General features: G+C 41.7%; 1 protein-coding gene across 1 annotated transcript; it reads left to right on the top strand.

Annotated features, from left to right (window-relative positions):
• Positions 1–1,090: 1,090 nt before the first annotated feature.
• On the top strand, positions 1,091–20,856 carry lonrf2 (LON peptidase N-terminal domain and ring finger 2). The gene is made up of 13 exons (XM_082507362.1): positions 1,091–1,190; positions 6,790–7,817; positions 10,015–10,133; positions 11,422–11,544; positions 12,120–12,278; positions 12,602–12,827; positions 16,204–16,303; positions 16,417–16,531; positions 16,781–16,902; positions 17,014–17,200; positions 17,291–17,425; positions 17,691–17,840; positions 18,233–20,856. Exons 2-13 carry the CDS (start codon positions 7,073–7,075, stop codon positions 18,389–18,391), a joined length of 2,340 nt encoding a protein of 779 aa, XP_082363488.1. The 5' UTR covers positions 1,091–1,190; positions 6,790–7,072; the 3' UTR covers positions 18,392–20,856.
• The last annotated feature ends 4,646 nt before the right edge of the window (positions 20,857–25,502 follow it).

The following is a 25,502-nucleotide window of genomic DNA, read 5'->3' as shown; positions in this document are numbered from 1 at the left end:
GAGATACTTGAACTCCTCCACTTGGGGCAGGAACTCATCCCCGACCCGGAGTGGGCACTCCATCCTTTTCCGGCTGAGAACCATGGCCTCAGATTTGGAGGTGCTGATCCTCATTCCCGCTGCTTCACACTCAGCTGCGAACCGTTCCAGTGCGAGCTGGAGGCCCTCACCCGATGAAGCCAACAGAACCACATCATCCGCAAAAATCAGAGATGAGATTCTGAGGCCACCAAAGCGAAAGCCCTCCGCCACTTGGCTGCGCCTAGAAATCCTGTCCATAAAAATTATGAACAGAACCGGAGACAAAGGGCAGCCCTGGCGGAGCCCATCACCCACCGGGAACGAATCCGACTTATTACCGGCAATGCGAACCAAGCTCTTGCAACGGTTGTATAGGGATCGAATGGCCCGTAGCAATGGGCCAGACACCCCATACTCCCGCAACACCTCCCACAGGACACCCCGAGGGACACGGTCGAATGCCTTCTCCAAGTCCACAAAACACATGTAGACTGGTTGGGCAAACTCCCATGCACCCTCAAGTATCCTGGAGAGGATAAAGAGCTGGTCCAGTGTTCCGCGACCAAGACGAAAACCGCATTGTTCCTCCTGTATCCGAGGTTCGACTAGCGGACGAACTCTCCTTTCCAGCACCCTGGCATAGACTTTCCCAGGGAGGCTGGGAATGACACCAATATTTTAAGTAGATGTTTTTAGTGTTCTGAGCTGAACAAACATAATCCCATCTCATTTCATTTTATTAGATAAACTCACTGTCTACATAACATAAGACGCTGAGGACAAATAAAGGAGCTGAAACTCTTAAATCTCATATGTTTAGCCACACAGCAACTTCAAAAGTGTTAAATGTTTTGGTGTTAGTGGTCTTCTTGCAAAAGTAGAGTTAATTTTACTCTAAGTAGAGTCACATTCTTTTAATGTAACTCTGAGGTGTAAAATGATAGTAGTTAAAATCGAGTGTTAAAAATGAGTGTTTCTAGGTCAAATCTGGAGGTGTTCAATGGAAACATTAACTCTTGACCTCTTAACTCTGAACTCCTACAGGGGCTATGACACCAACAGAGTAAATTCACAGACTCCGCCCCCAGCACCATAGGCTCCAATCGAAGCTGAAGTGAAGCCGTTTCAGAACATTTTGCTCTACATATTTGAGTTGTTTGCCATGCTTGGTAAGTCATTTTTTCAAAGATTGTTTCAATTATTATTATGAGCTTTTACTTCTGTGGTTCTTTGGAGTTGAGACAAAGCTGTGTGAAAGGCATTAGCCATGTTGCTCGGTGATAGCATAATATTCTGTTTTAGCTAGCTGAAAGGTATTGTTTGCGGGCAAATACCACAGCCTTGAAAAAAAGCTTGCATGTGAATTTTCAGTCAAATTTTTGGTCAAATACACCTAAAACAATGTCTAGAATGTGAAATGTTGGTATAATGGTGCTACTTGAAACCTGAAAATGATCTCCCATAACAAAACGAGCAAACAGCAGTAGCAAATGTCCTGACTGGGTTCTACGTTAGCATTTAGATCCCTCCAGAGTTTTGTGCACACGGTTTAGGTAAAAATGAAAAAGGTTGAGGTTTCACATTTAGTTCAGTACAGGGAGTGCAGAATTATTAGGAAAATGAGTATTTTGTCCACATCATCCTCTTCATGCATGTTGTCTTACTCCAAGCTGTATAGGCTCGAAAGCCTACTACCAATTAAGCATATTAGGTGATGTGCATCTCTGTAATGAGAAGGGGTGTGGTCTAATGACATCAACACCCTATATCAGGTGTGCATAATTATTAGGCAACGTCCTTTCCTTTGGCAAAATGGGTCAAAAGAAGGACTTGACAGGCACAGAAAAGTCAAAAATAGTGAGATATCTTGCAGAGGGATGCAGCAGTCTCAAAATTGCAAAGCTTCTGAAGCGTGATCATCGAACAATCAAGCGTTTCATTCAAAATAGTCAACAGGGTCACAAGAAGTGTGTGGAAAAACCAAGGCGCAAAATAACTGCCCATGAACTGAGAAAAGTCAAGCGTGCAGCTGCCAAGATGCCACTTGCCACCAGTTTGGCCATATTTCAGAGCTGCAACATCACTGGAGTGCCCAAAAGCACAAGGTGTGCAATACTCAGAGACATGGCCAAGGTAAGAAAGGCTGAAAGACGACCACCACTGAACAAGACACACAAGCTGAAACGTCAAGACTGGGCCAAGAAATATCTCAAGACTGGTTTTTCTAAGGTTTTATGGACTGATGAAATGAGAGTGAGTCTTAATGGGCCAGATGGATGGGCCCGTGGCTGGATTGGTAAAGGGCAGAGAGCTCCAGTCAGACGCCAGCAAGGTGGAGGTGGAGTACTGGTTTGGGCTGGTATCATCAAAGATGAGCTTGTGGGGCCTTTTCGGGTTGAGGATGGAGTCAAGCTCAACTCCCAGTCCTACTGCCAGTTTCTGGAAGACACCTTCTTCAAGCAGTGGTACAGGAAGAAGTCTGCATCCTTCAAGAAAAACATGATTTTCATGCAGGACAATGCTCCATCACACGCGTCCAAGTACTCCACAGCGTGGCTGGCAAGAAAGGGTATAAAAGAAGAAAAACTAATGACATGGCCACCTTGTTCACCTGATCTGAACCCCATTGAGAACCTGTGGTCCATCATCAAATGTGAGATTTACAAGGAGGGAAAACAGTACACCTCTCTGAACAGTGTCTGGGAGGCTGTGGTTGCTGCTGCACGCAATGTTGATGGTGAACAGATCAAAACACTGACAGAATCCATGGATGGCAGGCTTTTGAGTGTCCTTGCAAAGAAAGGTGGCTATATTGGTCGCTGATTTGTTTTTGTTTTGTTTTTGAATGTCAGAAATGTATATTTGTAATAGTCACCTGCACACACAGATATATAGCTAAAACTAAAAACAAACTAAAAACTACTTCCAAAAACATTCAGCTTTGATATTAATGAGTTTTTTGGGTTCATTGAGAACATGGTTGTTGTTCAATAATAAAATTATTCCTCAAAAATACAACTTGCCTAATAATTCTGCACTCCCTGTATCTCAGTCCTGTCCATCAACAACACACCAAAAACGAAATAAATGTTGACATGCTACATTTGGTATGCAGGAGGTAACTGGGGCACACGTTTTTCAACTGGGTCGTTTAATTTTGGTAGGTGGAGCAGACAGGGTGGATTTGTGTTTGGAATGCAAACCAAGCTTAGGACCTAATTTTTCGTATATGTCTCATCCACTGATAATCGTTTACCTCGTTTCTCCCTGTGTGTATGAGGAAGGTAAAAACAAAACAAAGGTTACAAAATAACTTTGCTTATCTTTATATATTTGATATATTATATAAACCTAGAGTCACAACTCCAACAGAGTGACTCTAGGAGCCTGTGGCGGGGACTAAGGACAATAACGGACTATAAAGCACCAACAACCGGTATGATGAACGCGGCCGTGACTCTGGCAGACGAGCTGAACACTTTCTATGCTCGCTTCGAGGCTGCAGCTAAGGTCTCCAACAATGCTAGTGCTAACGGCTGCAGACAGGAAGATACTGCCAGCACCGGAAACGTTCTCGTCATCTCCGAGCATGAAGTAAGGAGAGCCTTCAAGAGAGTGAACACCAGGAAAGCAGCAGGACCAGACGGCATCCCAGGTCGTATCCTCAGAGACTGCGCATACCAGCTAGCTCCTGTGTTCACTGAGATATTCAACATCTCTTTATCTCAGTCGGTCCCCACATGCTTCAAAGAGTCCATCATTGTTCCTGTCCCGAAGAAACCCCACCCTGCTTCTCTCAATGACTATCGCCCTGTAGCCCTCACCTCAGTAGTGATGAAGTGCTTTGAACGCCTGGTCAGAGACTTCATCATTTCTTCACTACCAGACACACTGGACCCACTACAGTTCGCTTACCGTCCAAATCGTTCCACAGACGATGCCATCTCTCATCTCCTCCACACATCACTCACTCACTTGGACACTAGAAGGGGGAATTATGTTAAAATGCTCTTCATAGACTACAGCTCTGCATTTAATACCACAATTCCCTCCACACTCCCCACCAAGCTGGAGCATCTGGGACTCAGCTCATCTATGTGTCAGTGGATCTCCAACTTCCTAACTGGCAGACCACAGGCAGTAAGGATGGGCGGACATGTCTCAGCCTCCACCACTCTCAGCACTGGAGCCCCCCAGGGGTGTGTTCTGAGCCCCCTGCTGTACTCTTTGTACACATATGACTGTGTGGCCACTACCAGCTCCACCACCATCATCAAGTTTGCTGACGACACCGTCGTGGTGGGCCTGATCTCTGATAACAACGAGACGGCCTACCTGAAGGAGATTAGGAATCTGGAGAACTGGTGCCAGAGGAACAACCTCCTAAACGTCAGTAAGACAAAGGAGCTGATAGTGGACTTCAGCACTAAGCAGGAGAGGAACTACCAGACCCCCGTCATCAATGAGTGCCCAGTGGAGAGAGTGGACAGCTTCAAATACCTCGGAGTTCACATCACGCAGGACCTGTCATGGTCCTGTCACATCAACACCGTGGTGAAAAAGGCCCGTCAGCGTCTCTACCACCTCAGACGCTTGAGAGACTTCCAACTGCCCTCCAAGGTGCTCAGGAACTTTTACTCGTGCACCATAGAGAGCATCCTGGCGGGAAACATCTTAACCTGGTTCGGGAACAGCACCATGCAGGACAGACGAGCTCTACAGAGGGTTGTGCGATCAGCTGAGCGCACCATCCGCTCCGAGCTCCCTGACCTGCACTCAATCTACAGCAGGCGGTGCTGGACCAAGGCCAGGAAGATCGTGAAGGACCTCAGCCATCCCAACAACAGACTGTTCTCTCTGTTCAGATCATGGAAGCGCTTCCGCTCCCTGAATACCAACACAGAGAGACTGAGGAGGAGCTTCTTCCCGCAGGCAATACGGTCTCTCAATCACACCACCACACAGTACTGACCCACACATACAGTTCTTACACACACACTGGACATTCTGGACATTGTTTTCACTTCATCACTTAAATCAATTTTAGCATATTTGCACTGCACAAGACATAATGTGGATTGCACAACACTGGTCACTATATTCTTCATTTCCAGTTAATACTTGTACAGCTTCTGTTATTGTGTATATATTTATTTATATTTCTTCATACATTCTTATATAGTTCTATACTGTGTATTGTGTATTTTGTTGTACAGTTATTTTATTTTCAACTTTAATTTATATATTTTATCTTATTCTTTCCCAGTTAAATTTACCCTTCATTCTAAATTGTGTTGTACAGTTATTTCATTTTTAACCTTAATTTATATTTTATTCCTTCCTAGTTAAATTGACCCTTTTTAATTTTTCATATTTATTTCCTATCTTATTCATAGCCTTTTTTTTTCTTTAGGTCACGAGCAGTTGTCTAAGCATTTCACTGCATATCGTACTGTGTATGACTGTGTACGTGACAAATAAAAATTGAATTTGAATTTGAACCCAATGCACCTAGAGCTGTTGGGGACCCTCTTGGCCGCGTCCTTGTGCATACTTAGCAGCAGGGTCTGTACAACCTTTTCTTTTGTTTAAAAGAATTCACCCTTGTGTGGATTCCCATTACCTAAATTGGGTCACAGCTTTATGGAGTATTTAACAGCACAACAAAAGCTTTACTTGATCCAGAAGATAAGGTCGTACACCAGACTTTTTTCCCCTTTGGCTTAAGCAATAGATCTTAACTATAACATGTCGTCCGCATTTTAAATCCAAAACCAGACTTGACACACTGCTTATATAAAGCATTACATAAAACAATGAATCAACTCCCACAGATGAAACTATAAGTTAAAGTGAATAAAGTAACTCAACCAGAACCGAAAGCTGCGTTCTCTTGTTTTACTCGAGGCTATTTTTGTAATATCATGTGTGAGACCTCGTTTAAATTTAAAAAACGTGAAGTGTCTTTTTGGTAACGCACACAGACACTCATTCAGCGATATCTGCAAAGGTTATACAATATTATTGAGTTATATAAGTGAGCCACATAAAGGGCCAATAGGAGCTTGTCTCGTGTGTCACGTGTGGTCTTGTGTCTGCTTCGGCGAATTGTATGCGAAATCCCAAAGCAGAACCTTTAGCAGCTCAAAGCTAGCTGGCTAACAACCAAGATGGATACCTCCGGCGAGAGCTTTGTTTTTGTTTGGGTTTCCTCGCCATAAAAGACGAAGAAATGACTTTCGAGGTCGTGTAAATGCACATTTTTGGGGGATATCGGTTCGGAAAGAGTTCCGGAGTTTAACAAACTGCGAAGTGGCAGTATGTGTTGTCCAGTTAGCCAGTAGTAACGTTAGCTGGCTCCCCGGACTTAACTGCTCCCGGGCTCTCTTATATAAACACGGCCGATCAGCTGTGACTTCTTGTAGAAATGATGAGCTTGTGGGTCTAGCATTTATCCACTCTATATGGGACTTCTGTGGCTCGAAACCTGACCTTTATTGCGGACATTTACCATCATAACTACGAGTTAGCACGATCCATGGAAATTAAGCTGCTTATTTACTAAGCTCCTTGGATTTTACCCACCGGTTCGTACCTAAACATGCCGTAGATTCATTTTGTGTGTGTGTGTTTTTTTTCTTCTTCTAAAGAAGTTTCTGTCTTTAGACGGGACATAAATAAAACTACCTCCGCGTTGTAAAGGGAGCGATGAGGTCCTCGATACGCTGAAAGTTTTTGTAATAAATAACGCCGACCTTCAACTTCCAGGTGTTTGCAGTGAAACTACATCAGATACTGGGACTTATCGAGGACCAGCCATGCTACACAGGCCCCCTGTTTTATCTGGGTTGAGGTCTTATGGATCGGACTCATGGCCATCACTGAGAGTTGGACACAACTGGAAGTCTGGGTTGACATTTAAAAACGCTAAAGATAGTGTGCAATAACTGGGGAAATGATTTCTTATGGTGGGGAGTGTGTGTGCTTGTGCCATGTTCTCAGTGACTCTCATAGTCTTCTAAGCGTCTGATTTTCCCGTCGGGAGAAGAAGATGGAGACCGGACTAAGGTCTCACCAGGGCGAAGCGTTCGTCCACCCGCTCTCCAATCCAGGAGCTGCGGGGATCTGCCCTGAAATGTTGGAGGTAGCAGAAGAGGCCAGCCGGGCCGGGGACTTCAATTTGGCCGTAGAGATCTATAGATCCCAACTCGCAGATCTCCAGCACCCTGACAGGGGCTTGTGTTTGAGGAAGGCCGACTCGCTATCCTGTGCCGGGCGGATATCCGAAGCGTTGGACTCGTACTGTACAGCGGCCAGCCTTGGCAAGCTGCGCCCGGAGGAGCTTCAACTCCTGGTGGAAACCATCGCCCGAACTCTGCGTGAGAAAGAGCTGGGCATCCACGCCACTGTAAACGGGAGCAATAAAAGCAGCAGCGGGGAAGACGGGTTTCAAAATAGTGGGGAGTGTGAGGATGATGAAGCCCTGGACTTGTTTTCCTGTCATCTCTGCAAGTGTTTGCTCCACGAGCCTACAACCGTGGAGTGTGGACACACTTTCTGCAAACGCTGCACAGATGACGACTCTGTCACAAACTGTGTACACTGCAAACAAAATCTGAGCAGGAAAGGAGGACTGCCGAACGGCCGGAGAATAAACGTTGTACTCAGTGGCCTCTTGGACAAACTGTTTGCAACTGAGAGTAAAGCTAGGAAATTATGGATCGAAGGAGAGGATTCGTGGAAAAAGCAGAATCTTTTAGAGGCTCTGGAGAAATACAACGGAGCAGTGGATCTAGGTAAGACTGCACACAGCCACTACATGCGCACCGAGAGATAACCCTGTGCTAATTCCAGTGTTTAACTTGACAGATTGCAATTAAAAGTGTAATGTTTTTGTGCAATGACCTACTTTTTAAGTCTTAACTTCTCAGTGTCACCGATGAGGGGCGCCACCCCCTCCTATCTGGATTGTACCGAGGTGTTACGTGACGTGCCGTCCCTTTTTACCAAAGCAGTACACAGCCTACCCGTGCACGCAAGAAACAGCAAAGCGGTTGTTTAATGCTGCTTTTCTCTTTATAGTTGGCAGGGCTGTGCTGTTTTCACAGAGCTGCAGAGGGGACGTCTGTATGTAGTTCTCTGGACCTGATGTCTCACTTAGTTTTTCCACTGTTATGTGATCTCCGTTATGTAAACTGAAAATTTTATTTGCTCAGTCGCTACTGTATGAATACATTCATCAGATTTGTCTGGCCGGGTTGGGTCAGTGTCCTTCTAGAAGAAGGTCATCGTATTGTCTCTGGTTTGACATAACCCTTAACTCCTCCCCTTATGTATGGTGTTGGATAAGCAGTGTTGGGTAACGTTTGGGTGAACGGTAGTTGGTCATTAATTGTACTTAAACAGAAAAACAACAGCCTATTTTAACACCCTCATTTGCTTCATGTTTATTTATTCATTTATTTTAGTTATTTATTTATTTTTCTGGTAACTTTAAGGACAAATTGTCCTAAACATTATAAAACGGAGTGTTCTGTTATGTTGGCACATTACATAAAGGCAGCCAGTGTGTTTCATTAATCATGGGCCATGGCAAGATCATGTTGCACAGTTTGAATCCTCAGAAAGTTAAAACTGACTCCTCCTTCCCCTCCCACATCTGGCCTACTTATTAAAGCAGCTTTTAATTGTAATTCTTTTTTCAGACTCCTCTTTGGTTTTCTGCTGTTCTCACTTTAATGTCATTTTATAAAACTGATCAGCCTGATTTAGCTGAAAATTTTGAAATCACAGTTCAGATAAAAGGACTATGCACCATCCCTGTGGCATCCTTTCAGGCATTTCTCTCCCCAGATCAATACTGATTCATGCCTTCTGTCTTGTGAATGACTCTGGGTGATGGGAGGACAGAGTGCTTTCACAGTTTTGTCACTGCCAGCCAGTGTTTTCCCAACAAAGACAGCAGGAGGCTGTCTGGTATCTGTCATTTGGATTGCATGTAATTGAATTATAAATTTAGCAGATAATATGTCCTGATATGTGTGGTGTGCAAGGGTATGGCATGTAAAGCATAGTCTTACATTTTTGCAAATGGTCTCCATCTGTGTAAAGAGATGGAGAAAATGCAGTCAGATAAATGATGAGTCTCAAAAAATGTTATTAGTTGCGGTTTTTATGGTAACGGAGCCATGTAGTTCTTTCTATACTATACTTTCCCTCAACTATTATGTCCCACACATTGATGATAGGCTGGTCCTCTTGTTTGTTTACTGTCATACTTTGGTTGATTGTCCTGATCCTATGGGCAAAGTTTGCCCAAGAGGTTCAGACACCAGGTTTCTGAACCCCTTATTAAGCTGCACGGATATTGTAGAAACTGCGTTGCTTTTTCTGCACTGAAACATTGGCTCTGTTGTGTACACATACACACACTTAGTAATGAAACTAGAAGACGGTGGCAACTGAGCATCTAAACTTTTGCAAACTTTTCTTCCTGTTTCTTTACAACCATGTGCCATTTTTAGCTGTTCCACAAATGTCTTTCTTTCGTTATGAATACCTGTTCAACTTGTATATTATGTTATGAACTAACTATCAGGTCGCTTTGAAATCTTAGATGACAGCGAGTGTTATTTTGCTTATTGACAACTAAAAGCCATTCAGACAAAGTGGGTTAAATATACTTTAGGCTGGAACTTTTTCATCCTTCTCAAAGAAACCAGTAAAGTGCATAATTTGCGTACGTGATGCATGAAGCAGTGTGTTTATGTAGGCATGCATTCCAAGCAGATGAGACTAAATGTTAATGTCCGCTGGTGTGGCTGATGTCAGTTATTAGAGTTGTAACATAAGTTAGATGGTGTTCTAACACGTGTAACTGGTCTCATGCCACATGTTACATTATTGCCCTACTTCTCCTAGACCTAGAAAAAACAGTCTATTGCCTGGAGACCTATCCAATGAACTGATGTCTGTTCATCCCTGTGTATACAGTGCCCTCTTCAGGCAGACTGTTGCATCAGCGGGCTGAGTTGCACCTGGAGATGCAGAATTTCAGCCAGGCAGTGCAGGATGCCAGCAGTCTCTGCAGGCTAAAAACCCTGTGGACAGAGGTAAGATGAACAATTTGAACTGGGGAAAAGTTTGAAGTGATTTATAGGACAAAATTAAATGTACCTGAGTGAGAATGAAGACCAAGACTAAAGATAATGGTCACATTTCATATTAAGTGCTGCAGCATTCAGTAGTTGTCACTGAGAGTCCAGCTGCTCAAATGTGACCAAAGTTGCAAAAACAAACTTATATTTGCCATTTCATGCTGTCAGTCCCTTTTTATACATTCTCATTGTTATTAGTTATTGTGTAACCTTTTGGTCACAAGCATCACTTCAAACAGTCAGGCCTCTTATGATGAAATACAAATGGGCAAATTCTGGATAAGAAGCCAGCAAGATTGCAGTATTTCAATGTTTGTTGCAATTTGCTAATCCACAATTATTATACAAATGCTCACATATTCGGCTGTGACTTTGTGGTTCCTGTTCGAGGTTTGGCTTCAGTAACGTGCAGCACATCTGTTAGAAACTGCAGGGCACAGAAATCATTTTGGAAAATGGCATTTTTCTATTTGTCTTATTAACATGTGGAACTATTAGCTTACAGAACTCAAACTGAAGCCTGATTGAGATCATTATAAACTTAAACTAAAACGGTTTTTAAAGATGAATTGGACGTGCAGTCTTATTTTACCTTTATTATACTGCAGTCTCTGCCCTGTGCTGTTGGTGTCTATAATTTAATATAATTTGTTGTTTAAGTTTTGGTGTGTGTGTGTGTGTGTGTGTGTGTGTGTGTGTGTGTGTGTGTGTGTGTGTGTGTGTGTGTGTGTTAAAAGCTCATCTAGGAACAGGTAATGCAAACTAGCTTAGGTTATAAATGCTGTGGTGTGTGGCATGGTTTGCTTAACCTACTTCTCTGTATAAAAATAAACCGTGAATAAATATTCTGCTTCCTGTATTACCAGTCATTATTTCTGGCAATAAAAAGATGCTGAAACTAATAATGGTACAATGATGTTCTTGACCTTCTGTGACACGCAGGTTCTCTGCCATAGTCAGATACCCTGGACCAGTGTCCATCCACTCAACACACATTATCGTGTGGTCACATTTTTAGAATTTGCATGTCACGAGGAGGAAAAAATGTTCCTTTTTATTACTTTATTCAAGGGGTCAGTGCGTGTACCAGTAATAGTTGTGTATCTGGGTAACAAATTCTCTAAACTGTAAATTTCAAAACGTCATAAAGGAGGGACATTTGGTTTAATCTTGTTATTATTAGAAATGTCATTATCACAGCCCATGCCTCAAAAATCAAACACAAGTTTTCTGTCATTTTTAGGCTCACTATCTGAAAGCTACAGCACTGAGTAAAGCAGGCCGGAAAGATGAAGCCTTACAAGAGTATTTCCTGTGTGTGGCACTAAAGCCCGACTGGGCCAAAGTGAAACTGGAAGCTCAGAAGGTAAGACAGAACCAGTTGTTGGTGTGAAATATGTAATTTGATACGGACTAAAACATGTCATAATTCTCAGAACCTCTTAACAAACTATAGTCGGATAAGCTTTTAAATAAACTTGCATGTCCTGGGAGCATGAGAGGAAACTGGGGATCCTGGAGAAAACTGGCACAGGGAGATCATGCTGTGAGACAACGGCGCTAACCATGCGCTGCCCACATAACTACGTGATAGAATAATTAGTTTTGCTGATGCTCAGTTTTGCAGCTGAAAGAAGGTTTCTCATTTGTAAATTCTGCTATTGCCAGTGTCATTACAAAGCCTCTCTGTATATGGCTCTACCCTTTAAAGGAAATGGGAATAAAATCGATTTTGTTCAAAATATGATTTAAGAAAGTGTAAGTGCTTTAAGTTAAAGCCTTCTGCTTTCTTCAGTTTTCCTGAGAGTGATATAAATGGGGAGTGCAAATGAGTATACAGCTGTCTTTGATCCTGTTTTTGGTGACTTTCTTGTGGTAAATTTTCCTGTGCTTACTTCTTTGCGATTGTTAATTAGCCACCTGTTTTCTTTCACCTTGAAGGTCCTGGGCGAGCTGTTCTCCTCTGTATTTGAGAATGAGGATCTTCCAACGCCGTTGCACCCTCTGCAAGGAGGCCTGGCTACGCGTCTCATCAAACCTCCTGCCTTGCTCAGTTCCCTGAGGCCACTTCCACAGAAACCAGGCTCATCCTCCTCACAGGTAACTGTATATGTATAAGAATCTGCCAAATCAAAGTACTCGCTGCGGTTGGCGCTTGTGAATAAGGAAGAAGGGAAAAAAAAGTAGCTATTTATAAGGTGTTTGATACATGGATATACAAGTGGTCTTAACAACTACATCTGTTGCAACCAACCCCAAAACTACTCGAGTGAGAGTTGTTGTAGTAGCATCTAATACTCTCTATAATTCTGAATATGATCTTCCACAAAGGCGCTTTTGAACTAATCATTCTTTTTCTTTTCTTTTTTTTAATCCACCTGATATGCTAACGTATTTTTCTGTCTGTGTGTTTGTGTTTCCAGGACTCAGAGTTCACTGTGACTAAAAGCCCTCCAGTGGACGACTCATCCTCCAGACTCTGTGCTCTGTCTGCTGGTAAATCGGACCCTTCTCCAAGGGAGGGCAGCACAAAGAGCCTGGCTGATGTTTTGGCTGCACTGCCAGCACCCCCTGGTGGCCTTAAGAGGAAACACAAGAGTGATGAACTTTCAGCAACCTTCAGCCCTCCCTCTAAACTTCTCAGAGTTGGTATGAAACCAAAATAATTCAGTTAAATATAATTTTATTTCTTTACATTAACCTCTGTAGTGGAAAAAGGTAAAATGTAGATATTTGTGGTAGGGTTGTTTTATCATCATTGGCACTAGAGCAGGGCGATATGGCCAAAAATATTTATCACGATATATATTTGAAAATTTGCGATAACGATATAACTGACGATATAATTGATGCGAGACAAAATACAACTCCACAACATTACTAGTGCAAAAAGACAACCTTCCATTTATTTTCACTTAAACAAGAAGCTGGTTTTTATGTACATTAAAGCTTTATAAAAATGTAACAGTGCAAATGCAAATTCCTTGCTGAAAGTTTAACCAAAAGGCATTTCCAGTAGAAATGGGCTGACATATCCTGAGCATAACCATGTATAATATCCACTGAAGTTAAAAAGAGGTGCTTTGCAACATTAAACTGCAGTGTGCAGTACGTATTTTTCGGACCATAAGGTGCACGGGATTATAAGGCACATTAAGCGAAACAAAGCAGTCAGATAAATCAAACTTTATTAAACTCATTCTTCTTGCTTCCTCCACTTCTGTACCATTGATTCATTAATGTTGAATTCTCTGGCAGCTGCTCTATTCCCATGTTGTTGCAGTATATTAATGACTGACCTCATATTGTGGATTGATTATCTCAGTTGTTCTCCTGACTGAAGTTTGGTCCGTTTACAGCATCCTGCCATGCGACTGAATTTGTCTCCAACTATCAGGAACCTTAACGTTAACTTTTACAAGTGGAAAAGTGTTAGTGTTCGTCCTCCAGCTTCACTGTTTATGTTATGCTAACATAGCTGTGTCGCTAGCGATCACGTAGCACATCATTATATACCAGCTAGCCCAACTTCAGTAACCCTACAAACGTCACTGCTGTTTAGTTTCCTGTCTTCATTTATGTTGGAAGTGATAGCAGAGCTGTACGTTTGAATTTTTTCAGAAATCTCTCAGTCAGAACATGCAATATCATGCTTAGGTAACTAGCGAAACTAGCGAGCTAACTTCCGCTAGCTTCCTGCTAGCTTCTAACTCCGTTAAATGTAATAACTTTTGTTTTCATGGATGCCTGGAAGTTAAACTTCATAGTTACACCTGGTAAAGCAGCAATGCTGATCGTTTTATTAAAGATGAAAGAATTTAGACAGTTTTTAACTCTAAGTGATGCTGCAGTGTTGTTTGACCTGAGAAATACGGGGTTTAGGACCCAGATTACTCCCAGATTTAAGAGCATCTTAGTCCGACAAATACGACAATAAGGACAGCCGCTTGCATGTTCTGCAAAAAATGTGCTTTGTTGTGTATCTGACGGACAAACACCAAACCAGTTCCACATCACTGAAGTTGCACCATTTTTACAAACCAATTCTGGTTCATCTGTTTCACTCAACAATCGGCCATGTGCGTATGAAAACAAAGGCACTGCGCATGCGCGTTTTACTCCCATTCTATCGCGATATTTCATTTTCCTATCGTTGCCTAACATTATACCGGTATTACCGTGAATGGTATAATATGGCCCAGCCCTAATTGGCACTCCATATTCAATTAGGATGCTTAAAGTTGCGAAAGAAATGGAACACATAGTACCAGGAATTACTCCTTTCGGAGAATGAGTGTATTCTTCAGTTGGTGGAAATGCTGCTCTTTGGCTCAAACAGTGCTGCATCATCACATGCTCTCCCTTTCATGATTTGAACCACAGTTGATGTACAGAACAGTTTTTGCATACATAAAGACATGAATAGCAATGATGTTTTGAAGAATTTCTTTGGTTTCTTTGAAAGAGATCAGATATTGAAGGATTCTAAAAGTTTCTTAAGGAGTCCTTATTTGGGTTTTTAGGATTCTGACTCAGCCTCCAGTAACTTGAGCTAATCTGACTACTCAGGACCAAAATCTAATTTCGTAATTTAGTGTATTCACTGACATTGTGAGATACTGAATGGTTCATTTAAACTGATGAGTTACATTATGTTTTTCTTATTGTTATATTGATCATGGATTAGGACAGCAGGTTGCTGGCATTTTGCTTCTTCTCCCTCTTTTCTGAGCAGTGCAGAGGTGTTAAATTTGAACGTACACTGAGAAATCCTTAGTCATCACATCTGTCCAGAAAATTTGCGAAAAGCTGTTTTCTATTTCAAGTGTAACAGCAAAATACGAGGGCGTAATTTTACCCAAATCTTGGCTGCATAATGAAAGGAAAATGAGTCACAGTCATGTAATTTTCCAAATAGCATTAGCATGTAGTGTTACTATTTAAAACGAGATCTGTGTCAAGAAAATGAAAAGCGGATGTTCAGAATGTAGGTCACGCAAATCAGGTTCGTTAGGTAATGGACTAGAAAGCTGTGGCGGTCTTAAACGTTAAGATTCATCAGCCACGCACAGCTCTTCCATGAGGCTCACATGTATCTACAGATACCTGCGTTACTATGCAGTATAGCTTATCTAGATGGGTATTTTATTAAATCCTCATATTTGGTGCAATATCCCCAAAACACACCCACATCTTGCAGGGGTATATTGAATTGATGACAGCTTTATGATATGGGATTTATGGTGTGTACGATTAGGTTGGATGCTTATATAATCATTATACAGCACCACAGCTGAGAAATTCCTCAGAGGGAGTTTTTTGGACATATAATCACTATTAAACAGTATTTTCTGTTGCACAGTTCTTTTCTACACAGCGTTTTACACGTTTGAGTTCATTAACATTTTCACAGTGTCTGATTGTCCTGCAGAATTAGTTTCAGCACAACACTTGCCTCTGAGCGTACCATTTAAGACACATTAGACATGCAGCATGTTAACACTAATGATTTGTCTACTGCTGGGAGGAGATTGGCTTCAAAATAAGTGTCTCTTTGTCTCAGTTCTTCATATAGCAGGAGTGCATTGTGTTTGCTCTTGGTAACAACAGAGTTTTTTTCCCTCTCTTCTTAAGATGTTTTAGTTTTGGTGTTAGCAGAAGCTGCTCTAGAGGGTATGACGATGGTGGACAGCAGCTGTTCTGTTTACCAGCCAGGGGCCGTTCTTATTCAGTAGATGAGGCATTAAATTTGATCGGCTCATTTAGAAACAGTTTCTCATCTCTACAGAAATAAGTTTTGGTCTTTTAGTTATGTTAGAAAACAATGAAAAGCAAATTTTGCATTTTCCATATGAATTAAAATGATTTATTTCAATGAATCATTTTATTCCGCTACTGAAGAAAACTCCCGAGCCTACTTTTGCCAACAATACAGACGTTAATGTTTGTACTTGATGTGCTGCTGAGGTAAAGAGGAATCTTGCTTTGCTCAAACTTGTGCTGAGGATGATAATTTATTGTGCAGATGAGGGGGAGATCCGTCAGACCACTGCTGCTTGTGGAGGTAGATCAGTTCCTGCTGAGCTGTTGGACAGTGGAGACCTGGAGTGTTCACTCTGCATGAGGTAAGCTCACCCAGTTCAGTTTCAGCATTTGCAGCTTAAGACCTGTTAAATTAGTGTGTGCAAGTTTGTCATGTTGGCATTCTGCTGGGTGCTTTTGCTCATTTGTCGTCCAGATTGTTTTACGAGCCTGTGGCCACTCCCTGTGGTCACACCTTCTGCCTCAAATGTCTGGAACGCTGTCTGGACCACAATCCCAACTGTCCTCTGTGCAAGGAGAATCTGTCTGAGGTACACTTGTTCATAGAGGGTAGTGATGTCAGTGTGACTCCTGTTTAGTGTTTTTCTTTTCTGTGTTCATAATGTTTAATGTAGCATGTGATGGAAGGTGTTTTGAACTGTCGATTAGACAAAAAAAATGCAGGTTTCACTTATTCAGGAAAAGAATGAATGAATAAAATCTTTAATAATAAATTGACGGTAATATTTTTCTTTGTAATGCTCATGTGCAGGAAAATGTGCTATTGTGTATTTTTACAGTATCTAGCTAGCAGGGGCTACAACAAGACCCTGCTGATGGAGGAAGTCCTGCAGCGTTACCTAGGAGATGAGCTGGCAGAGAGGAAGAAAATCCATGAAGAGGAGATGAAGGAGCTTTCCAAGTCAGTTTTACTAACACACCCGTGCACACATTCACGATTGTTTTAGCAAACCTATTGATTATTCAAACACACACACAAAAAGTAACAATTTCTTCACTGTGTCTCTTGCAGTCTAAACCAGGAAGTGCCCATCTTTGTGTGTACCATGGCCTTCCCCACCATCCCCTGCCCTCTGCACGTATTTGAGCCACGCTACCGCCTGATGATTCGCCGCTCAATGGAAACTGGTACCAAGCAGTTTGGCATGTGCATCGCTGATGAGCTCAAAGGCTTTGCTGACTATGGCTGTATGCTGCAGGTATTTCTTTCTTCACAGATTTTCTTGTGCGTCCCTGTGAGCAGTCAGATAGAAATCATATGAGTGCTGATATGAAATACTGTGTTTCAGGTGCGAGACGTGAAGTTCTTTCCCGACGGCCGTTCAGTGGCTGACACCATTGGCGTGTCACGGTTCAAGGTCCTCAGCCACGGCCAGAGAGATGGTTACAACACTGCTAAGATTGAGTACCTGGAAGACAAGAAGGTGGGCGTGAGGAGCGATGTGCTGATGTTCTGTCAGTAGAACCATTTCAGACACTTTACATCACACTACTGACAATCAGAGTGGCACAAAGCAGAGCTCGGGGGGGGTTTTGCCTGTCACTGTTCAGCAGTGCAAAGAAAAACAAACCTGAGTCTCTGCTAGTGTGCCACTGGCAAATGTAGTCCTTTCATATGAAAGGAAAAAAAACATGTCATTGTTTGTTTGTTTTTTCTAAAACGCTTATAAAATATGTCTGTCTGATCAGGTGGCGGGGGAAGAGCTAACAGAGCTTCTGAAGCTGCACGACTCCGTGTATGATCAGGCCAACGGCTGGTTCACATCTCTGAAAGACAACATGAAGAGTCAGATACACAGCCACTTTGGACACCTTCCCAGGAAAGACCCGGACCCACAGGTCTGAAAGTGCAGTGTTGACTCACGGATTTTCATTTATAAATAAAGGCGCAGTTTGATAAACACCTTGTGATGGCAGGAAAGAAAGAAAATCAGCAACATCTCAGGAATAGTCACAGAAAATTCTTTTTGCTCTTGAATGGATGTGTGCATTTCATATTCGGCAAGGTTCCCAGTGTTTGCATGCTTTTTAATACCCTACATGAGTAACTGTTTTGGCTGCAGATGGCAAAATAGAAGAGCTGTGTGTTTTCAAACAAAGAGTTGTCTTCTAAAGTCACATAAAATGACTCTATTAGAAAACTAGGGCTTTGCTAAGTCATGTGACCACTGAAGGTTTTTCTAATCTGTGTAAACTGTTTCTAAATTGAACAAATCTTTGTTGTACTACAGGCCAGTCCCAGTGGTCCAGCCTGGTCCTGGTGGCTGCTTGCTGTTCTTCCCTTGGAAAACCGTGCCCAGCTCACAATCCTGGCCATGACCTCCCTCAAGGATCGCCTCATTGCCATCCGAAGAGTCCTCATCTTTGTCACTCGCAAGAGGCCACGGTGATGGAGGAGCTGCTTGGAAGAACCGCTCTGGCATCTATGCAGTTCAGAAACGTGTTCGGTCATTCGTCGGGTCGCTCCTTGACTGATTCACTTTGTACGTGTTTACTCGTTCATTCTCTCCTGCGTCAGTTTATTCTCAGATGCTCATTCCTGTGTCACGTAGCCCTCCCGAACGCCTGTCAGTTCTGCTGAGAGTATCAGGTGGGTCACAGCGCTGGCATGAAGGTGTTCCTGCTTTCTTTCTTTATCCAGCATCTCCCAACCAGCTTCACTACTCATGAGTGAACCCGACCACAACACACTTCTAAACCAGTGATCTTTGATGTGGCGTTTTCAGTCTTGTAGGAGGAAAAATCAATCGAGCTGAGTAGGAATGCTTTCATTATGGTCAACATGGGCTCTTTTTATGAAGGAACAAAAACCTGTTCTCACATAAGCAGTGTGTTCAGGTTCAAGAGGATTTTTTTCCTATACATTTTAAGCAGTGTTTAACAAAATGGGAACAGAGCTGTGCAGTCTTCAGGATTCACGACTGGGAACCAAAAACAAACGAACCCCAGCGATGTGTGAAGAAAGAAAATGCAAAAATACTGCATGATGGCAGCACATGTGAATGTACTGGCCAGGCTGTAGGTTGTAGATATTTTTCCTCCCCCAAGACTACACATACAGAATCAGCTTTTTGTTTTCTTTATATTATACAGATTTCATAAGGCTCACTTGTGACATTTAGGACCGCACTCCTACAATGCAGTATTTATCATGAAAGGTGTAGCTTATTTTCTAAAGAAGACAGCATGGTGGACGAGGAACAACTCGGGCAGACCAACACCCCGAAAAGGCGGCAAAAAAGAGGAGATACAAATCCACACTTCCTGTCAGAGCTTTCAGAATAAAATCTGTGCATTACATTTATAATTTGGCCATTTACCCTGGAGTTAAATTACTCTGGAGTCAGATTCAGCGTTGTGATTCCATCCACTCTTCAATAAAAAGACAGATACAGGTGTTTCTGCCAGGTTGCCCGGCCCACTTGGTAAGGATTAAATAAATAAAAAATAAAAAAAAGCGGACAAACAGCTGATGCCTCGCTTGAAATCTTCCTGAGCCGAAACTCTGGTGCATAAGCATCAGTACCTCAGATAGTGTGAAAGGAAGGAATGAATGCCATGAAAGCCTTTGTGTTGAGACTGTGATTTCACTCATGCTAACACTAAAAACCATCACACACTGCGGTGTGTAAGATCAAGTGCAACTCTACATCTGCACTAGTTCTGAAGAGCGATTGAGCGTAAGACTAAAGCTTAAACCTCCATCACTCAAGTCGTGCTAGCGTTTAGGAAAGAGCAGATAACAATGCATCCTGATAATGCTGATCTGGATATTTTATTTTTAATGTCCTAAATGTAGCATATCTTTGGGACTGATGTAGTTATAGGGGCTGATTGTGTATTTTTATGTTTGTTTCTCTCACTCTGCTATGCCCTTAAGTGTATGTATATGTTCAAATTTAATTTGGGTGAATTTCTGTGTATAATTGTAACTCTAAGGCCTTTTTAATGTTTTATTTAAGGAACGTTTCAACAATCTTTCTCTCTCATCCTCTTCCTGTTCATTTACATGCACACTGTAATGGAATTCCTGGATTTTTCTAATGAGCAGTTGGATATGTTGATATGAAATCACCCAAGCACTTTCTATGTATCTCTGATGCCTGACAGACATGTCGATGTGAACAATTGCAAAGAGTTAATTTTTTTTTCTTCTTTTGTAAACGTTTTTGCTGCTACAGATCTGTTTCTGTTGGCACTTGGCATCAACAGTTGTTGATTTAAAAATCCTAAAATTGGCGCACAATATTGATCCTGTAACCCAAATTTGCATAATGTTTAAAGTTTTTGTTTGTCTTTTTTGGTTTGTCTTGTTTTTAAATTGGCCTTAAATTGGAGTTTCTTTGTACCTGGTAGTTAAATTTGGGTTTCTACCCACAATTTCAAGCTCTCACAGTGTCTGTTAGCAATAACATATGAAGCATGCCAAAAAGGGGGGAAGAAAACAAGAGCAATGGAGGTTTTTAAAAATTCATGACATGATTTTGCACGTGTGGATTTTCTTAGTGAGAAAATGAATGTAAATGAGAAAATTCTACTTAAATGTCTGAAAGGAGATTTCTATATATTTATCCTACAGATGGAATTCAGCAGTTGTCAATAATAAAGAGCGTCCTGAGTCTCTTTATGCAGACTTTTAAGCAGATTAGGTCGTGGCTATAATTACATTGTCAGTGTGCATATAAATGCATATTCTCTCTGTGTTGCCGTTTCCTCTTCAAATGTTTGTGACTCCACTGCAGTCACGTGCTCTCTGCATGGGAGCAGTGTTCACAATGTGCTGCATTTTCCTGGCGTATTTGTAAAGGGAGCTCTTATACCTATTTTTTATTGCAAATAAAGGAAAGCACATTCAGTCGTGTCCACCTGTTTTGTAGCCGTTTCTGAGTTTGTTATCTCGTAAAAGTAAGGTAGATAGGCATGAAGTGTATGTACGCCTACAATGGTGATTTAAAAAAAATAATAATAATTTCTGCTTGATATTATCAGTTGTCATATACAGTAATTTCAACTCCTACGAACAAGATCATTTTTGTATTATGCCCTGATATTTAAAACCTTAGAGGGTGTAGTTTATCTATACTTTATCCCAGTAGGTTCCTGAGAATCCCCATTTCTAGTTGTAACAGGGAACGAGGCCTGACACATCCACATCCTCCTCCCTCAGTGAGACTGCAGATTTGGCTCACTCAATCCAAACAACAAGCATCTACCTGTTTCATTCTCCTCTTAGGCTCCACTGGTGTTTTATTTATATAGTCTGTACGATGTGACTGTCACTGGGCAAAATGAATTGTGGATGTGCTTGGCTCTAGCAGCTGTGCGCCACAGGGGGGCAGTGTTTGTTGGAAGATAGCAGGTGAGCTGAATCATGGGTGCATTGAGTTCATACAGGCCTCCAGCTGAGAGGAGGCAGAAGAATATGGTAGCATCATCATCACATCCATGTAGAACATCCATCATGTTCTGACACGTCTTTGATGTAACACAAAGTGCGTTTTGTCAACATTGCAAAAGCATCATGACAGCACTGCCATCTGATAAACAGCATCGTTTACAACCACACAAATAACCACAGTATGCACACAGATTTTGGTATTTTTAAGAGATGTGGATGAACTTCATATTGAGTCTTTCTCTTGTGCCATGTTCAGGACAAAGGGATCAAAAGTGCACATACGAAACATCATACAGAGACTGAACACACACATAGTGATTCCTTTAAAGGAAAAGAAAAGTGCAGCATTTTAGAAGAAAATTAGCTGTTCCCCCTGTTCTCTGTCAGAAAACATAAATATGCTTAGCCTAGTGATATTTGTCCAGATATGTAATTTCTGCCTCCTGTTTTCTAGGTTCAAAGAGCACGAGGTGTTTTTTCTTCCCACCCCGGCCATCTTTTTCATTCATACACCAACAGGCCTTTAGTGGTGGGAAGCCATACTAGCATTGCCAACAGTTACATGTCCTGCTTCAGGTAATCAATGGGACTGAGGCCTAGGCTGAGGTAAAACTAGTTACTGTCAATCCTGCTTTTACCATTGAATGCAACGAAATGGCAAATCTTGCAAATTCAAATTCATCGACATGCTGACATGCAGTTACACATCACGACTTCAACGGCACAGAGGATGAAGGAGGAAGCTGTGGTAGATCAAACACAAGCAGAGTGTTAGCTCAGTGTTCGACCCATCCGGGTTATGGTTAGGTTTAGGGTAGGAGTCAGGGTTAGGCATTCATCTTTGATTATTAGGGTTAGGGTAGGGAAAGCATTATGCCAGTGGGAGGTCCCCACAAAGATAGCAAACCAGACATTTGTGTGTGCCATTATGTACATAAAGTGTAACAGACCAGTTTAAAAATATCAGTGTGATGAGTGGTGTTAAAGATATTTAATAGCTAACGCTCCGTGAATGGACTCATGGTTATGCCTCACCCTATAATAAAACTTGGAAAACCTGCTTATTACAATTGCAATTTGTTCTTACTCTTATTCTCATCTTATAAACCATTTTTACTTTCTGAACAGTTAAAACTGTTCAGGCTAAAACTTAGATCTTTTAAAAAGCGACATACACACAAAAGGAAAATATCTGGATCAAAGCCTTTTCTGTAATCCAGCTCTTAGTCCCTGTTTGACCTGATTAACAGCCACGGTTGTTGAGTCACTGTGTGTGAGTACCATCCGATGACATTAGAAATACAAACATGAATGTCCAGTGACAAAAGCCACTTCCTCCACCTCCAAGGTGTGGATCAGTGGCAGTGGGTGTGTTTGTCACAGGGATTAAATGGTATTGTTTGTTATTTCAGGTTCAGCCCGGTCGTGCGCGTCGTTAGAAACTTCTCCTTCTGACTTCCCCTTCTACGGCGCTGTTTTTGATTTCATCATTATGTTGGGTAGCAAGACATAACTCAGATACAGATGATACAGATGAGTAACCTGACACATGGAAAATTACCTTGTGAGAAGAGATTGCTAAAAAAAAAAAAGCCCACAGACACACGTCTTTGATGCGATCTGACAAGCTCTTTGGTGAAGAACCATCTGAGATAAACATGCATTATGAAAATCTAAGAGAGAAAGCCGAAAAGAAAATACTTGCAAATGGGCAAACACTGAGGAGCCGAGCTTCAGCAAACACTGAGCGGTGCCCTCCATGAGTCACTCTGGGCAGGCTCATGAAGAGTCTGAGTATATTTTCCAGGTCTAGAATAAACTAAGCAGCCTAATTTACATGTCCAGCCTGGAATCTCCAAAATATCCCTTCTATAGATAACACATGAAAGCAGGGCACACCCAGCGGTTGATACTTTGATGTCTTTGGGTCATCCCCCTTCATCACCTTCAAAGGAAAGACTCAATCAAGCGGGCAAGACCATAAGTTTTAGGGCACAGTGCAAAATTATTTTTATCCCCAACAGGATGTGAAACAGCAGCTCATATGACCCAATTCTTGCCTTCTGATGTCTTCATACTTTGTCCTTGCTACTCCATTATGTTCCTTCCCATGTAGTCCTTTCCCCCCCAAATGTAATTGTTGTAAAAATCTGTGAATCTCATTTTCTTATAATGATGCAATCAAAGTTGTGTTTTTTGCTTTTTTATTTAAAGTGCCCCTTTTCACAATGGAAAACATGATACTGAAGGTATGTTTGTATATGTTAACTTGTACTCCAGATTCCTGTGGTTTAGTTTCATGTGGGCTAACTGATGTTCTTTTTTTCTTTGTTTTCCTTTTTTTTTTTTGGTGTACGTGGATTGACAGTTCAAAGTGAGCGAGGCAAAACTTTAGCATCTGGATTACCAGAGAAATGTAAAACTGTAGCATAGGGATGGACATGGATATAGAAAAGAGAACAAAAATAACAAACAAACAGACAAAGTGAATTCGCTGCAGAAAACAGACTGGGGACAAATTGCAGAACAAGAATCAGGAAACTGAACTGACTGACTGAAGAGCTGCTGATGGATAAAAGCAACAGATGTAAATAGAGTGCTGCAATTTAAAAATACAAAAAGTTTGAATTGTCTCATCCAAACTTGCAAATAAAATTGTCATTATTGGGACATTATTGGGTTTTATGGCTCGTGAAGACACAACAGTGCATCTACCAAGTTTTGTCATTAAGTTTCAGCCTACTAGTGTGTTCTTCCAAGTGCTAAATGGTAAACTTATACTTATAATTATTTATCATATATAACTTATAATGAGTGAATGTGTAAATGTGCTGTGTTGGATTGACATCTAGTCATTTTTCAGGCCATTTGACTACAGTGAACTCTCTGCCTTGTTCATGAAATCAGTTAGACCATCTGGGCTTTGTGACATAGCACATTATCCCACTGGACGCAGCCCTCAGAGGAGTACATAGTGGTAAAAAGTGGATGGACATGATCACCAATAATACTCAGACAGGTCATCACCTTTAAACGATGCTCTCCTGGTATTAAGGGGCCAAAAGTGTGCAAAGAGAATATCCTCCACACCATTAGACCATCATCTGCTTCCTTTTCTGATGACCTCAAAGCAGGATGGATCCATGGTTTCATGTTGTTTACACCCACCATCCAAATGTCACAGCAGAAACTAAAACTAACCTGGCTACATTTTTGTTTTGGTGTAGCCTCAGTTTCCTGTTCTTAGCTGGCAAGAGTGGCACCAAGTGCGGCCTTCTGCTGCTGTAGCCCATCTCCTTCAAGGTTTGACGTCTTGTGCATTCAGAGATGCTCTTCTGCATACACTGATTGTGGTGGGTGGTTGTTTGAGTTAATTTTGCTTTACTATTAGCTTGAAGCAGTCCAACCACTCACCACCAGCAGTGCATTTTCACCCAGAGAACTACCACAAACAGGATATTTTTCTCTTTATTGTCTCTAGTGCATTTTTCATGGTAATATCAATTGTTGAGTTGACCCATTTCAGCCTGGACTGAAGCCGTAAACCAGCAGACCTTTACTTCAGACATTAGTATCCACATCACATCCAGCATTAGTCTAGAGGGATGCTGGAGAACAAATTATACAACATGACTTGTAAAAGAGGATGCTGATATCATCGTGATGTGATATGTTATCAGTATGCAGCTAACAAGCGACATGGCTGCTGACAGGTACTGTAAGAGGGATGGCAGCAGGAAATAATGCAGCTCGTCTGCAGAGCAGTGACAGCAGTACTGAAATATTTATCACTGTTTCCATTTCACATGCTCTAATTGTCCTGTATCCCTCTCTGAGAAATGGGAGGATACAAACAAAAGCTGGAAGAAAAGAAGAAAGTAGGAAAACTGTTTGCGTGAAGGCAATAAACTACTAAATGAAACAGGACTTCCCAATAGGTACGCATTTACAATTACTTACATTGTAACTACTGACTAGATTTGTCATTTATCTGATTGCTCTGATTAGTTGTTGCTTTTCGCACAAGGGTCCAAAAAGCTATGTTTTGCATGACGGACTACTGGCAGCTAGGACTGTGCCTTAACCCATTATAGTCATTGATG

Source organism: Aulonocara stuartgranti (assembly GCF_965226115.1).
Source record: "Aulonocara stuartgranti genome assembly, chromosome: 16".
Classification (NCBI taxonomy): domain Eukaryota; kingdom Metazoa; phylum Chordata; class Actinopteri; order Cichliformes; family Cichlidae; genus Aulonocara; species Aulonocara stuartgranti.
This window is presented reverse-complemented; position numbering and strand designations above follow the sequence as displayed.

What these genes read in the sequence shown, in the direction of transcription:
- lonrf2 (XM_082507362.1), top strand. Translation starts at nt 7,073, where the DNA reads ATGGAGACCGGACTAAGGTCTCACCAGGGCGAAGCGTTCGTCCACCCG. An exon ending in TGAAACTGGAAGCTCAGAAG is followed by an intron (nt 11,545 to 12,119) that starts GTAAGACAGAAC and finishes TTCACCTTGAAG; the next exon opens with GTCCTGGGCGAGCTGTTCTC. An exon ending in GAGTGTTCACTCTGCATGAG is followed by an intron (nt 16,304 to 16,416) that starts GTAAGCTCACCC and finishes TTTGTCGTCCAG; the next exon opens with ATTGTTTTACGAGCCTGTGG.